General features: G+C 46.8%; 1 protein-coding gene across 2 annotated transcripts in view; it reads left to right on the top strand.

Moving 5' to 3' along the window:
* LOC106606307 (protein tweety homolog 2-like) overlaps window positions 1-16,864 on the top strand; it is a 145,312-nt gene that overhangs the window by 123,459 nt on the left and 4,989 nt on the right. For both annotated transcript variants that reach the window (XM_045715759.1, XM_045715760.1), the window contains exons 4-13: window positions 683-903; window positions 3,114-3,209; window positions 7,196-7,268; window positions 11,127-11,196; window positions 12,031-12,086; window positions 12,822-12,914; window positions 14,689-14,781; window positions 15,027-15,169; window positions 15,948-16,133; window positions 16,607-16,685. In XM_045715759.1, the coding sequence (XP_045571715.1) occupies window positions 683-903; window positions 3,114-3,209; window positions 7,196-7,268; window positions 11,127-11,196; window positions 12,031-12,086; window positions 12,822-12,914; window positions 14,689-14,781; window positions 15,027-15,169; window positions 15,948-16,133; window positions 16,607-16,685 (1,110 nt within the window). The remainder of the gene's footprint in view (window positions 1-682; window positions 904-3,113; window positions 3,210-7,195; window positions 7,269-11,126; window positions 11,197-12,030; window positions 12,087-12,821; window positions 12,915-14,688; window positions 14,782-15,026; window positions 15,170-15,947; window positions 16,134-16,606; window positions 16,686-16,864) is intronic.

Genomic DNA, 16,864 nt, shown 5'->3' with positions numbered 1-16,864 from the left:
GTTTTTAAAGGATTAGTGAAAATAAGAATAAAAGTGGATTTTGAGTTCTACTCAGCTGTGAAAGATCTCCCATTGTTTGAGGAGAAGTGGGCATACGAAGGAGCGCTTTGTTTTGTAGAGGAGGGGAAACTATTTTTTGTTGATGAAATAAGTTGAATGTATATGTTCTTTATTTTTTTTATTTTTTAAATGTTTTATGTTATTTTAGTAGTTATTTTTGTATTTTAGTAATTTTTTGGGGGAATTACATTTGGTGTTTCATTTCTGAAAAGGCAGTGTGTCATTATTTATGTTAACACTTGACTATAAAATAAAGGTTTTATAAAAACTCAAACTCTCCCCCTTCTCTCTCTCCCCCCTTCTCTCTCTCCCCTTCTCTCTCTCTCTCTCTCTCTCTCTCTCTCCCCTTCTCTCTCTCTCTCTCTCTCTCTCTCCCCTCTCTCTCTCTCTCTCTCTCTCTCTCCCCTTCTCTCTCTCTCTCTCTCTCTCCCCTTCTCTCTCTCTCTCTCTCTCTCTCTCTCCCTTCTCTCTCTCTCTCTCTCTCTCCCCTTCTCTCTCTCTCTCTCTCTCTCCCCTTCTCTCTCTCTCTCTCTCCCCTTCTCTCTCTCTCTCTCTCTCTCTCTCTCCCCTTCTCTCTCTCTCTCTCCCCTTCTCCATCTCTCTCTCTCTCGCTCTCTCTCAGGTCTCCAGTTCTCTGGGCAGTATGGAGGTGGGTCTGCAGCAGCACCTGGATCGTCTGGATGAGATCTTTGCTACGCGGGGAGACTATGTCCAGGCCTTGAGGTTCATGGGTCAGATGGCTGACAACATCATCAGACAGCTGACCTCCATGCCGGACCTCAGCAAGGCCAAGGTGGACCTGTCGGCCATCGCTGATCAGACAGATTATGTAGAGTACTATAGGTGAGAAGAGGAGAAAGACAGTCAGGCATGCAGACAGGCAGATAGGCAGGCGGGCAGACAGACAGTCAGATATGCAGACAGACAGAACGAACAGTGAAGTGCTGCTGTCACTGACCTATGTCTATTATAATTGACCTCATCGTGACTACCAGCCAGTCTGTGTCTCCTCTCACTGTAGTCAAGGCTCTAGACTGGGCCTGTTGCTCCGGGCCTGACTGACTGGTGTAATCTGACACCTATATATATTGGTTTTCCAAGGCTGGTGAGTCAAGTGTGTTATAAAGTGACTGCTAGAGGGGGTACTGTACCAGTGGAGGATGCAGTATGTATTGATGAAGAGGTGTTGTTTCACTGAGGGCAGAGGGGGATGGAAGGCACTCTTTCTTTCTCTCTTATTCTTGTGCTCTCTCTCTTTCTCTCACTCCCACTACCTCTCTCGCTCTCACTCTCTCCTTTGCTTCCTTTCATTAGAACACATTTGTCTGCATTTATACAAACATTTATCCAGACAAATGTAATAGCATAGCGATTGCTTAGTGCCGCTCCTCACCCACCAAGTCTCTTCTCTATAAAGATATGTGTGGTCAATTTACTGCAGGCTATCATGGTGTGGGGTTACCAAACAGTGGTTTGGGGCCCATTCCAAGCCATTTCAATCCAATACATTCCATTCAAATGGCCGTTTCTAGACTATCTCACACTATGGATTCTCCCCTAGTTCGCCAAGTATGATGTCACTATTGCACTAGAGGTGACCGTAGGTTTGCACTTTAACCTCAATATCCCTCTTATTCAAAGCTAAAAGCGTCATGATTTTTCCACAGGGGCCAGTGCAGTGGAAACGTGGCTTTATGTAGACACCACACACACACACATACTGCAAATACACATTTACATAGAAGAAAGAGAGAGAGACAGAGAGATAATTACTTGACACATTGGAAAGAATTAACAAAAAAACAGAGCAAACTAGAATGCTATTTGGCCCTAAACAGAGAATACACAGTGGCAGAATACCTGACCACTGTGACTGACCCAAACTTAAGGAAAACTTTGACTATGTACAGACTCAGTGAGCATAGCGTTGCTATTGAAAAAGCTCTCAAGAGAAGACAGGCTATGTGCACACTGCCCACAAAATGAGGTGGAAACTGGGCTGCACTTCCTAACCTCCTGCCAAATGTATGACCACTTTAGAGACACATATTTCCCTCAGATTACACAGAGCCACAAATAATTTAAAAACAAATCCAACCCGATTTTGATAAACTCCCACATCTACTGGGTGAAACATCAGTGTGCCATCAGAGCAGAAAGATTTGTGACCCATTGTCGCAAGAAAAGGGCAACCAGTGAAGAACAAGCACCATTGTAAACACAACCTATATTTATGTTTATTTATTTTCCCTTTTGTACTTTAACCATTTGTACATCGTTACAACACTGTATATATACATAATATGACATTTTAAATGTCTTTATTCTTTTGGAACTTCTGTGAGTGTAATGTTTACTGTTCATTTTATTGTTTATTTCACTTTTGTTTATCTACTTCTCTTGCTTTGGCAATGTTAACATATGTTTAAATTGAATTTTGAGAGAGAGAGACAGAGAGGTTACTTCCTGTAGAAGACACTATAGGACATGTATTATCTATGTCCATGGATTTTGAGAGAGAGAGACAGAGAGGTTAGTTCCTGTAGAAGACACTATAGGACATGTATTATCTATGTCCATGGATTTGTTCTGTTCAATTATTAACTTAACGTACTGGAAATGACCTGCTGCAGATGAGATCTAACTAAGAGGCTAACACACACACAGACAGACAGACAGACAGACAGACAGACAGACAGACAGACAGACAGACAGACAGACAGACAGACAGACAGACAGACAGACAGACAGACAGACAGACAGACAGACACTGCTTACTCATTCATTCACTCAAACAACCTTTCAATTCACATAAAGGTGAAATAAAGAATGGAACAGTAAACATTACACTCACACAAGTTTCAAAGGAATAAAGGCATTCTCTCTCTCTCTGAGGCACCTGATCCAAGCTTTTAGACAGAAACCTCCCCTCTAGTTTAAACTCTGTATCTGGGTCATATCTGCAGTGCCTTTGTTTTGGTGCTCGTTCCCCTCCCTTCTACCTGCTACTGCTGATCCTAGATCTGTAACACTGTGCCCTCTCTGTTCTCTAGGTGGCTGACCTACCTGTTACTGCTGATCCTAGATTTGGTTATATGCCTGGTGGCCTTTCTGGGGTTGGCAAAGCAGTCCCGGTGGCTACTCACCATGTAAGTAGTTGGTACCCACTCTGATCTGTGTCAGTAACTGGTACCCACTCTGATCTGTGTCAGTAACTGGTACCCACTCTGATCTGTGTCAGTAACTGGTACCCACTCTGATCTGTGTCAGTAACTGGTACCCACTCTGATCTGTGTCAGTAACTGGTACCCACTTTACTCTGTGTAGAGATGATCAGCAGATATGGACAGGATAAATGTTATAACACAAACACATTAACACAAATTATCTCATCGCCCATCTCCCCTGAGATGACTACCAACCACATACAGTTACTGTAGAGCTGAGACGACTACCAACCACATACAGTAAGAGTTACTGTAGAGCTGAGACGACTACCAACCACATACAGTTACTGTAGAGCTGAGACGACTACCAACCACATACAGTAACAGTTACTGTAGAGCTGAGACGACTACCAACCACATACAGTTACTGTAGAGCTGAGACGACTACCAACCACATACAGTTACTGTAGAGCTGAGACGACTACCAACCACATACAGTTACTGTAGAGGTGAGACGACTACCAACCACATACAGTTACTGTAGAGCTGAGACGACTACCAACCACATACAGTAACAGTTACTGTAGAGCTGAGACGACTACCAACCACATACAGTAACAGTTACTGTAGAGCTGAGGCGACTACCAACCACATACAGTTACTGTAGAGCTGAGACGACTACCAACCACATACAGTAACAGTAACTGTAGAGCTGAGACGACTACCAACCACATACAGTTACTGTAGAGCTGAGGTGACTACCAACCACATACAGTAACAGTTACTGTAGAGCTGAGGCGACTACCAACCACATACGGTAACAGTTACTGTAGAGCTGAGGCGACTACCAACCACATACGGTAACAGTTACTGTAGAGCTGAGGCGACTACCAACCACATACGGTAACAGTTACTGTAGAGCTGAGGCGACTACCAACCACATACAGTAAGTTACTGTAGAGCTGAGGCGACTACCAACCACATACAGTAACAGTTACTGTAGAGCTGAGGCGACTACCAACCACATACAGTAACAGTTACTGTAGAGCTGAGGCGACTACCAACCACATACAGTAACAGTTACTGTAGAGCTGAGGCGACTACCAACCACATACAGTAACAGTTACTGTAGAGCTGAGGCGACTACCAACCACATACAGTAACAGTTACTGTAGAGCTGAGGCGACTACCAACCACATACAGTAACAGTTACTGTAGAGCTGAGGCGACTACCAACCACATACAGTTACTGTAGAGCTGAGGTGACTACCAACCACATACAGTTACTGTAGAGATGAGGCGACTACCAACCACATACAGTAACAGTTACTGTAGAGCTGAGGTGACTACCAACCACATACAGTAACAGTTACTGTAGAGCTGAGGCGACTACCAACCACATACAGTAACAGTTACTGTAGAGCTGAGACGACTACCAACCACATACAGTTACTGTAGAGCTGAGACGACTACCAACCACATACAGTTACTATAGAGCTGAGACGACTACCAACCACATACAGTTACTGTAGAGCTGAGACGACTACCAACCACATACAGTTACTGTAGAGCTGAGACGACTACCAACCACATACAGTTACTGTAGAGCTGAGACGACTACCAACCACATACAGTAACAGTTACTGTAGAGCTGAGACGACTACCAACCACATACAGTAACAGTTACTGTAGAGCTGAGGCGACTACCAACCACATACAGTTACTGTAGAGCTGAGACGACTACCAACCACATACAGTAACAGTAACTGTAGAGCTGAGACGACTACCAACCACATACAGTTACTGTAGAGCTGAGGCGACTACCAACCACATACAGTAACAGTTACTGTAGAGCTGAGGCGACTACCAACCACATACAGTAACAGTTACTGTAGAGCTGAGGCGACTACCAACCACATACAGTAACAGTTACTGTAGAGCTGAGGCGACTACCAACCACATACAGTAACAGTTACTGTAGAGCTGAGGCGACTACCAACCACATACAGTAACAGTTACTGTAGAGCTGAGGCGACTACCAACCACATACAGTAACAGTTACTGTAGAGCTGAGGCGACTACCAACCACATACAGTAACAGTTACTGTAGAGCTGAGACGACTACCAACCACATACAGTAACAGTTACTGTAGAGCTGAGGCGACTACCAACCACATACACTAACAGTTACTGTAGAGCTGAGGCGACTACCAACCACATACAGTTACTGTAGAGCTGAGACGACTACCAACCACATACAGTTACTGTAGAGCTGAGACGACTACCAACCACATACAGTTACTGTAGAGCTGAGGTGACTACCAACCACATACAGTTACTGTAGAGATGAGGTGACTACCAACCACATACAGTAACAGTTACTGTAGAGTTGAGGTGACTACCAACCACATACAGTAACAGTTACTGTAGAGCTGAGACGACTACCAACCACATACGGTAACAGTTACTGTAGAGCTGAGGCGACTACCAACCACATACAGTTACTGCAGAGCTTAGGCGACTACCAACCACATACAGTAACAGTTACTGTAGAGCTGAGGTGACTACCAACCACATACAGTTACTGTAGAGCTGAGGTGACTATCAACCACATACAGTTACTGTAGAGCTGAGGCGACTACCAACCACATACAGTAACAGTTACTGTAGAGCTGAGGCGACTACCAACCACATACAGTAACAGTTACTGTAGAGCTGAGGCGACTACCAACCACATACAGTAACAGTAACTGTAAAGGTGGTTTCTTACCCCCTCTGGACAATGGACACAATAGCCCAGTTATATAGACTCAACACAAAACTTGACAAGAAAACACCGCACTATTCAATATCTGTGTCCAGCAGCGGAGTTAAAACAAGTCAACAACATCCCAGTAATCACCCTCATATCTCTTTCCCCTTTAATATCTCTGTCTGACTGTATCAGTGTTGTTGAACGATTCTGCTGAAGACTTCTTGTCTTCTCTCTGATGGTGTCCACTAATGTCTATCGACCGGCCTGCTCTCCAGTATGTGTACTACTATGCCCTTAACTCATTACCAAGAGCTTTCAGCCACTTTACTGCTGCTGCTGTAAGACTACCAGAGGAGAGATAGGAGCTGAAATCATCCCCAGCCTTTTTACAACCATCTGGGAGTCCTGTGTTTTCTTTCTCACTTTATTTATCTTTCTCCTCCTGTCATCTCTCTCTACCTCTCTCTGTTTCTCTCTCTACCTCTCTCTGTTTCTCTCTCTACCTCTCCCTGTTTCTCTCTCTACCTCTCCCTGTTTCTCTCTCTACCTCTCCCTGTTTCTCTCTCTACCTCTCCCTGTTTCTCTCTCTACCTCTCCCTGTTTCTCTCTCTACCTCTCCCTGTTTCTCTCTCTACCTCTCCCTGTCTCTCTCTCTACCTCTCCCTGTTTCTCTCTCTACCTCTCCCTGTTTCTCTCTCTACCTCTCCCTGTTTCTCTCTCTACCTCTCCCTGTTTCTCTCTCTACCTCTCCCTGTTTCTCTCTCTACCTCTCCCTGTCATCTCTCTCTACCTCTCCCTGTTTCTCTCTCTACCTCTCTCTGTTTCTCTCTCTACCTCTCCCTGTTTCTCTCTCTACCTCTCCCTGTTTCTCTCTCTACCTCTCCCTGTTTCTCTCTCTACCTCTCCCTGTTTCTCTCTCTACCTCTCCCTGTTTCTCTCTCTACCTCTCCCTGTTTCTCTCTCTACCTCTCCCTGTTTCTCTCTCTACCTCTCCCTGTTTCTCTCTCTACCTCTCCCTGTTTCTCTCTCTACCTCTCCCTGTTTCTCTCTCTACCTCTCCCTGTTTCTCTCTCTACCTCTCCCTGTTTCTCTCTCTACCTCTCCCTGTTTCTCTCTCTACCTCTCCCTGTTTCTCTCTCTACCTCTCCCTGTTTCTCTCTCTACCTCTCCCTGTTTCTCTCTCTACCTCTCCCTGTTTCTCTCTCTGTTTCAGGATCATGGTGTTTGGGGTGATGTCTCTGGTCCTGAGCTGGGGATCACTAGGAGCAGGCACTGCTACTGCCGTGGTGAGTGTCTGTTCTGTCCCGTCATCACCAAACATGCTCGAATTAAAAAACTGATTCAAGTGATCTCATTCTTCTGTTTTTGTGACGTCATGGTCAGGTTGTGTTCTGATTGCAAAATTATATATATTTTTTAATGTCTTTCAGTGATTATAATCTGATTATCTGGCCAGATAACAACCAAACTATGACCTATCCTACACATACAGTATCTATACAATAGTATGTGGACACCCTTTGAAATGAGTGTATTCAGGTAGTTCAGCCACACCCCTTGCTGACAGGTGTATAAAATCGAGCATACATCCATACATACGCAATATACAAACATTGTCAGTAGAATGGATTTAATGAAGAGCTCAGTGACTTTCAATGTGGCACTGTCATAGGATGATACCTTTCCTCCAAGTCAGTTCATTAAATGTCTGACCTGCTAGCACTGCCCTGGTCAACTGTAAGTGCTGTTATTGTGAAGTGGAAACGTCTAGGAGCAACAACGGCTCAGCCACAAAGTGGTAGGCCACACAAGCTGGAAGAACTTGACTGGCCTGCACAGAGCCTGACCTCAACCCCATCGAACACCTTTGGGATAAATTGGAATGCCGACTGCGAGCCAGGCCTAATCACCTAACATCAGTGCCCGACCTCACTAATGCTCTTGTGGCTGAATGGAAGCAAGTCCCCACAGCAATGTTCCAACATCTAGTGGAAAGTCTTCCCAGAAGAGTGGAGGCTGTTATAGCAGCAAAGGGGGGACCAACTCCATATTAATGCCCATGATTTTGGAATGAGATGTTTGACGAGCAGGTGTCCACATACTGGCCATGTAATGTATGTGTGTCTACAGTATGTCTAGTCTTAGTGGTGTTAATGGGGCAGACTTTGTTAATAACAGGGCCATTCAGGATCCCTCTCCCCCCTCCCTCCATCCCAGAGAGGAGCCAGCATGGTGGGACTAGGATTATCCAGAGGCTGGGCAGTTGTGCTTCTGACGCAGGCTGGAGAGAGGGAGGGAGGGAGAGGGAGGAGGGAGGGATTGAGTGACATGAGGAAATCATGAGTCTACATTTATTTGACCAGAAAATACACTGCAACAATATCACAACAATAGTCAGAATTACAGTAATGCATGCAATGTTGACATCACTGACCAGTTTATCCACAACCAGCCAGCTACAGAAACCATTGTGTCTGTGTCATTATGACACAACCTTCTGGCCTAGAAAAATGACATGACCTCTGACCTAAAATAATGACACGACCTTTTGACCTAGAATAACATGATGCCACAGTAAGCATGCCACACTTCTCCAGCTGGTAATTGCAGAGTCAGTGTCTGTTGGGGGTCAGGATATAGGCTGCGTCCCAACTGGCATCCTATTCCCTACATAGTGCCCTTGTAGATAATAGGGCACCATTTGGGAGCCAGACACAGATACTGTGATGTGGTCTATGGAGATCAGGGTAGAGGTCAATCCCTAGTAGTAAAGTGTATTATCAAAACTTGTCACTGGAACATTATCAACTCCCTCGTTTTTTCCTCTGCGTTCCTCATTCTCCTCATCCGTTGATTTCTCCTGCTCAACCCAGATCATTGTTCCTCCTCCTCCTCAACCCAGATCATTGTTCCTCCTCCTCCTCAACCCAGATCATGTTCTTCCTCCTCCTCCTCAACCCAGATCATGTTCTTCCTCCTCCTCCTCAACCCAGATCATTGTTCTTCCTCCTCAACCCAGATCATTGTTCTTCCTCCTCCTCCTCAACCCAGATCATTGTTCTTCCTCCTCCTGCTCAACCCAGATCATTGTTCTTCCTCCTCCTCCTCAACCCAGATCATTGTTCTTCCTCCTCCTCCTCAACCCAGATCATTGTTCTTCCTCCTCCTCCTCAACCCAGATCATTGTTCTTCCTCCTCCTCCTCAACCCAGATCATTGTTCTTCCTCCTCCTCCTCAACCCAGATCATTGTTCTTCCTCCTCCTCCTCAACCCAGATCATTGTTCTTCCTCCTCCTCCTCAACCCAGATCATTGTTCTTCCTCCTCCTCCTCAACCCAGATCATTGTTCTTCCTCCTCAACCCAGATCATTGTTCTTCCTCCTCAACCCAGATCATTGTTGTTCCTCCTCAACCCAGATCATTGTTGTTCCTCCTCAACCCAGATCATTGTTGTTCCTCCTCCTGCTCAACCCAGATCATTGTTGTTCCTCCTGCTCCTCTCCCAACAATAATAGAGGGAGAGAAATATTTGGTAATAGAAATATAATGCCAATAGATCATGACTATATAGATTACCTCTAAACTTCTAGACATGCCATTGTATTTCTATGTATATGGCCCTCTAGCAGTGACAGTCTGAATACTGGGGATTTTTTTGGGCCTGCCAGTAATTGCTTATGCATGCACATCAACAGGCTCTCTCCCTACACACACAAACACACACGCACACGCATGCACATTCCTTGCTATCTGGGGTCCTTGATATCTTGGGACATCTAACTCTGAGGTCACCCCATTAAAGTTGAAATGTGAAATGGTAAGGGTTAAGGCTAGGGTTATGGTTAGGGCTTAGGGTTGGGATGTCCCAAGGATCCCGGATAGCACTAACCACTCACACACAGAGACTGTATGCCATGGTTGGTTCTGCTACGTTCAGCACAGGTTAAAGAGGCGTGTAGACTGTTATTAACAGCCCTCTTGTGTGATCTATAGTTGATTTACTTTGACAAGATGTTATTTTCTGTCACAGCCTCCATCGACTGTCTAATAAAACAAAACAGTCATTGAGATTCTGGGAAGGGATTTGAGTCTGAAGTATTTATGACGGGTCCTCAATTTTCTTTGTTCTGTAAGATCACTGTCCATTTCGAATGGAGTTGACTCCAACACTGCACAGTATAGTGTCCTGTTTCCCTGCAGGGCACCAGTAACTTCTGACTGTATAGTGTCCTGATTCCCCTGCAGGGCACCAGTAACTTCTGACTGTATAGTGTCCTGTTTCCCCTGCAGGGCACCAGTAACTTGTGACTGTATAGTGTCCTGATTCCCCTGCAGGGCACCAGTAACTTCTGACTGTATAGTGTCCTGTTTCCCCTGCAGGGCACCAGTAACTTCTGACTGTATAGTGTCCTGTTTCCCCTGCAGAGCACCAGTAACTTCTGACTGTATAGTGTCCTGTTTCCCCTGCAGGGCACCAGTAAATTCTGACTGTATAGTGTCTTGTTTCCCCTGCAGGGCACCAGTAACTTCTGACTGTATAGTGTCCTGTTTCCCCTGCAGGGCACCAGTAACTTCTGACTGTATAGTGTCCTGTTTCCCTGCAGGGCACCAGTAACTTCTGACTGTATAGTGTCTTGTTTCCCCTGCAGGGCACCAGTAAATTCTGACTGTATAGTGTCTTGTTTCCCCTGCAGGGCACCAGTAACTTCTGACTGTATAGTGTCTTGTTTCCCCTGCAGGGCACCAGTAACTTCTGACTGTATAGTGTCTTGTTTCCCCTGCAGGGCACCAGTAACTTCTGACTGTATAGTGTCTTGTTTCCCCTGCAGAGCACCAGTAAATTCTGACTGTATAGTGTCTTGTTTCCCCTGCAGGGCACCAGTAAATTCTGACTGTATAGTGTCCTGATTTCCCTGCAGGGCACCAGTAAATTCTGACTGTATAGTGTCCTGATTCCCCTGCAGGGCACCAGTAACTTCTGACTGTATAGTGTCTTGTTACCCCTGCAGAGCACCAGTAACTTCTGACTGTATAGTGTCTTGTTACCCCTGCAGAGCACCAGTAACTTCTGACTGTATAGTGTCTTGTTACCCCTGCAGAGCACCAGTAAATTCTGACTGTATAGTGTCTTGTTTCCCCTGCAGAGCACCAGTGACTTCTGTGTGTCTCCAGACAAGTTCATAGCGAACAGGACCAAGGATTTCCTCAGTGCAGGTGAGGTACCTTCCAGTTCAGGTTTTACTAATAACAGTCATAGACACAGTGATTTATGCAAGTTATCTTCACAGTCCACACTGGCTCACACTGGTCAGATAGAATCACTGGTCAGACAGAATCACTGGTCAGACAGAATCACTGTTCAGACAGAACCACTGTTCAGACAGAATCACTGGTCAGACAGAATCACTGTTCAGACAGAACCACTGGTCAGACAGAACCACTGGTCAGACAGAACCACTGTTCAGACAGAACCACTGGTCAGACAGAACCACTGGTCAGATAGAACCACTGGTCAGACAGAACCACTGTTCAGACAGAACCACTGGTCAGACAGAACCACTGGTCAGATAGAACCACTGGTCAGACAGAACCACTGGTCAGACAGAACCACTGTTTCAGAACAAATCCTACGTGTTAAGATGTGTTTATGTTGTCTTTTCTTTCTAAAATGAATGAACATAATTAGTACAGTGTGTGTTTGGGTTCATCTTCATTGGGATGAGCTTTGGTTGTTTGACTCTCTCTCTCTCTCTCTCTCTCTCCTCCCGCTCTCTCTCATGCTCTACAATCACCCTCCCCCTCTCTCTTCCTGTCCGTCTCTCATTCTCTCACGCTCTCTCTCTCCCCCGCTCTCTCTCTATCCCCTTCCCCCTCTCTATCTCTCTCTCTCCCTGCCACTCTCTCTCTCGCCTCGCTCTCCACTTCCATCCATCTCTCGCTCTCTTTGTCTCCCCCTCTCTCTCTCTCCCCCTTTCTCTCTCTCCTCTCACACTCTCCCCCCTCCCTCTCTCTTGCTCTCTCTCTCCCCCCTCTCTCTCCTCTCAACAGAAGTGACACACTACTACCTGTATTGCAGTCAGAGTCTACCCAACCCTTTCCAACAGGTACTGAAATCACGTTCTAACACACACACACACATGAATGATATTTTAGTTTTAAAAGTAGTTTTCCTTCATTAGTTTGATTAGTTCAGAAGCAGATGTTAATGAAAACGTCTGGGGATAAAAACAAGCAGCACTTCTAATTTTAATGACTTCAAGCCCATAACAAAAATACACTTTGATCCAAGTCCATTTTATCTGTGGGGTTTGGAGATAATTAGTGGGGTGTAGACATAGACAGTGTGTATAGTCTGCCTCAAGGACTACACAGTCCAGACACACACACACACACACACACAGAGAGAGAGACCAACCCCCCTCCATCCCCAAATCCCTTGTATTTATTTACCATGCCGGGGATATAACGTTCTTAAAGGGCAGCATTAATGGTCCGTGTATTGAGGTAATATACAAGCAGTAGATACACACACACACACACACACAGCAGTATCCATTTAAAGCTTTGTGTTATGCCTTGTTAAGTAGACACAGATAATGTGCCCTCTCATTGCTGAGCCAATGGAAATATTGTCTTGTTTGTGCTAGGGATCAGAGGGGGGAGAGTGTTTTGGGGTATGTGGGGTAATCTGGATAATCTGGGGCCCTCCATCTGAAATGAACGTGTCCTCCATTAAGCGTCCATAATGACACACTTTATGACATATTTTCACTCATGTTTCCACACAACTTTGACTCTACAATTTATGTGTGTGTGCATGTGGTGTGTGTGTGTGTCAGTCTCTGACTATCTTCCAGAGGTCTCTGACCACCATGCAGATCCAGATACAAGGACTACTGCAGTTCTCTGTACCAGTCTTCCCTACTGCTGAGGTGAGTGACTGGGACAGATACAGGGACTACTGCAGTTCTCTGTACCTGTCTTCCCTACTGCTGAGGTGAGTGACTGGGACAGATACAGGGACTACTGCAGTTCTCTGTACCTGTCTTCCCTACTGCTGAGGTGAGTGACTGGGACAGATACAAGGACTACTGCAGTTCTCTGTACCTGTCTTCCCTACTGCTGAGGTGAGTGACTGGGACAGATACAAGGACTACTGCAGTTCTCTGTACCAGTCTTCCCTACTGCTGCGGTGAGTGACTGGGACAGATACAGGGACTACTGCAGTTCTCTGTACCTGTCTTCCCTACTGCTGAGGTGAGTGACTGGGACAGATACAGGGACTACTGCAGTTCTCTGTACCTGTCTTCCCTACTGCTGAGGTGAGTGACTGGGACAGATACAAGGACTACTGCAGTTCTCTGTACCTGTCTTCCCTACTGCTGAGGTGAGTGACTGGGACAGATACAAGGACTACTGCAGTTCTCTGTACCTGTCTTCCCTACTGCTGAGGTGGGGGGATGGAGCAGCCGTTAACATAGAAATAGCATTATATTTATTATATTCAGTACATATATCTCTATGGAGCTCAACATCTGGTGCTCATGGTGACAATGTTCTCTTCTCAACATGTAAGGGCAGAGCGTTAAAACGCTGTTAAAGCCCTCATGGAGATGAATGGTCAAGTCCTGCATGTCTGTTTAACATGTTAGGGTTAATTAGTGCTCTGTGCCACTGTGTATAGAAGAGTGAAATGTTATCCTTCGACTAGTGGAGTTAGGAGGACACATAGTGTTACAGGAGGACACATAGTGTTACAGGAGGACACATAGTGTTACAGGAGGACACATAGTGTTACAGGAGGACACATGGAGTTACAGGAGGACGCATAGAGTTACAGGGGGACGCATAGAGTTACAGGGGGACACATAGTGTTACAGGGGGACACATAGTGTTACAGGGGGACACATAGTGTTACAGGAGGACGCATGGAGTTACAGGGGGACGCATAGTGTTACAGGAGGACACATAGTGTTACAGGAGGACACATAGTGTTACAGGAGGACGCATGGAGTTACAGGGGGACGCATAGAGTTACAGGGGGACGCATAGAGTTACAGGGGGACACATGGAGTTACAGGGGGACGCATGGAGTTACAGGGGGACGCATGGAGTTACAGGGGGACGCATGGAGTTACAGGGGGACGCATGGAGTTACAGGGGGCGCATGGAGTTACAGGGGGACGCATGGAGTTACAGGGGGACGCATGGTGTTACAGGGGACGCAGTGTTACAGGGGACGCATGGAGTTACAGGGGGACGCATGGAGTTACAGGGGGACGCATAGAGTTACAGGGGGACGCATGGAGATACAGGGGGACCCAGTGTTACAGGGGGACCCATGGAGTTACAGGGGGACGCATGGAGTTACAGGGGGACGCATGGAGTTACAGGGGGACGCATGGAGTTACAGGGGGACGCATGGAGTTACAGGGGGACGCATGGAGTTACAGGGGACGCATGGAGTTACAGGGGGTCGCATGGGGTTACAGGGGGACGCATAGAGTTACAGGAGGACGCATGGAGTTACAGGGGGACGCATGGAGTTACAGGGGGACGCATGGAGTTACAGGGTGACGCATGGAGTTACAGGGGGACGCATGGAGATACAGGGGGACCCAGTGTTACAGGAGGACCCATAGTGTTACAGGAGGATACATAGTGAGGTGTGTTTTTCCTTACACTATCTTTATACCTTGTCTACAGAGAGATCTTCTGGGCATCCAGCGCCTGCTGAACTCTACAGAGTTCAACCTGAACCAGTTAACAGCCCTGCTAGACTGCAGGGGGCTCCATAAGGTGAGATGATTACCCAGACACGAGAGGACGTCATGGTTACAGTCAGAATGCGTCTGTAGAATGAGAACATACCCAGAGACACTTGAATGAAAAGACAAAAGGTGCTCTTAGGTTCTTTGAAATCCCCCCAAAACTATTATCTCACAACACTCCACTTTGTGACTATACCAGCAATAGAAAAGGAGTTCTAATCTTAACAGTGAGGGTAACAGTGAGGGTAACAGTGAGGGTGTGTTGTGTTGTAGAACTACCTGGATGGTCTGATGGGGGTGTGTTATGACGGGGTGGAGGGTCTCCTCTACCTCTGCCTCTTCTCTCTGCTGTCGGTCAGTGCCTTCTGTGTCATGCTGTGTGCCATCCCCCGGGCATGGACCCTCATCACCAGCAGGTAGGCACTGGTAACACTGTATCTGGTCTATGTGTGTTCAACCTACCTGTAACCACATCCCCAACCCCAACCTTGACCTTTACACCTAAGCCTAACCAAATAAGGACTGGGAGATTCACGGCCTAAAAGATGTTTGCTCTAGTGGTTCTATTGTGTTTATTGGTTTCAATGAACGATGTTGATGTTAGACCAGTGGAGGCTGCTGAGGGGAGGACGGCTCATAATAATGGCCGGAACGGAGAAAATGGAATGGCATCAAACACCTGGAAACCATGTGTTTGATGTATTTCATACCATTCCACCGACTCCGCTCCAGCCATTACCATGAGTCTGTCCTCCCCAATTAAGGTGTCACCAACCTCCTGTGTGCTAGAGGGCCTGGATTGTTGACGCTAGAGGGCCTGGATTGTTGACGCTAGAGGGCCTGGATTGTTGACGCTAGAGGGCCTGGATTGTTGACGCTAGAGGGCCTGGATTGTTGACGCTAGAGGGCCTGGATTGTTGACGCGGGTTGGCTAGAGGGCCTGGATTGTTGACGCTAGAGGGCCTGGATTGTTGACGCTAGAGGGCCTGGATTGTTGACGCTAGAGGGCCTGGATTGTTGACGCTAGAGGGCCTGGATTGTTGACGCTAGAGGGCCTGGATTGTTGACGCTAGAGGGCCTGGATTGTTGATGCTAGAGGGCCTGGATTGTTGCTTTGGGCACCATTGTGCCCTTCCTTGAAATGAAACTAACAGAAAGCCTGGCTCTGACTGCTCTCCCCTGTGGTGATCTCAGGAACAGGGACTATGACGACATCGATGAGGAGGATCCGTTTAACCCCCAGGCCCGTCATATGGCCTTCAACCCCAGTAGAGCCAGCCATGTACACAGCTTCTGTAGCTACAGCAGCAGTCTGGACAGCCAGGCCAGTCCACACCCTCCACCACAGACTGCCGCCATCCTCCCCACCTCAGAATACATGTAAGTAGAGAGAGGAGGTGCGGTAGGGTGTCTGTGTCGGCCTGTGTCTGTGTGTCCCTGTCCGTATGCGTGTCCCTATCCCTGTCCGTATCTCTGTCCATGTGTGTCTGGAATAAGCAGCACTGTGTTTGTTTTATCAGATAAGTTGACTCTCTCTCTCTCTCTTTCTGTCTCGCTCTCTGTTTCTCTCTCTGTTTCTCTCTCTCTTTCTCTCTCTCTCTCTCTCTCTCTCTCTCTCTCTCTTTGTCTCTCTTTCTGCACCCCCCTCACTCCCTCTCTCTCTCTCTCTCTCTCTCTCTCTCTTTGTCTCTCTTTCTGCACCCCCCTCACTCCCTCTTTCTCTCTCTCTCTCTCTCTCTCTCTGTCTCTCTGTCTCTCTCTCTCTCTCTCTCTCTCTCTCTCTCTCCACCCCCCCTCACTCTCTCTTTCGCCCCCCCCCTCTCTATCTCTCCCCCCATGTCTCTCTCCTATAGGAATCAGTCCATGCTGTTTGGAGGGAACCCTCGTTATGAGAACGTTCCTCTGATCGGGAGGGGATCCCCGCCACCCTCGGTGCGTTGGCCACTAACATTAGAGGCCAGGTCTCTTGTTCTGGAGGCTAGGACCCTCGTGTGATGATGTCACTGACATTAACATTAACAGTGCTCCGTTCTACTGAAGGACCACAGACACACTCATGTATAGAGTTACTGTGTGTAGAGCCAGAGGCCAGACAGGTCCCTTGTTAGATA

Source organism: Salmo salar, chromosome ssa03 (assembly GCF_905237065.1).
Source record: "Salmo salar chromosome ssa03, Ssal_v3.1, whole genome shotgun sequence".
Lineage (NCBI taxonomy): Eukaryota > Metazoa > Chordata > Actinopteri > Salmoniformes > Salmonidae > Salmo > Salmo salar.
The sequence above is the reverse complement of the archived record's forward strand: the minus strand, read 5'-3'. Positions and strand labels throughout refer to the sequence as shown.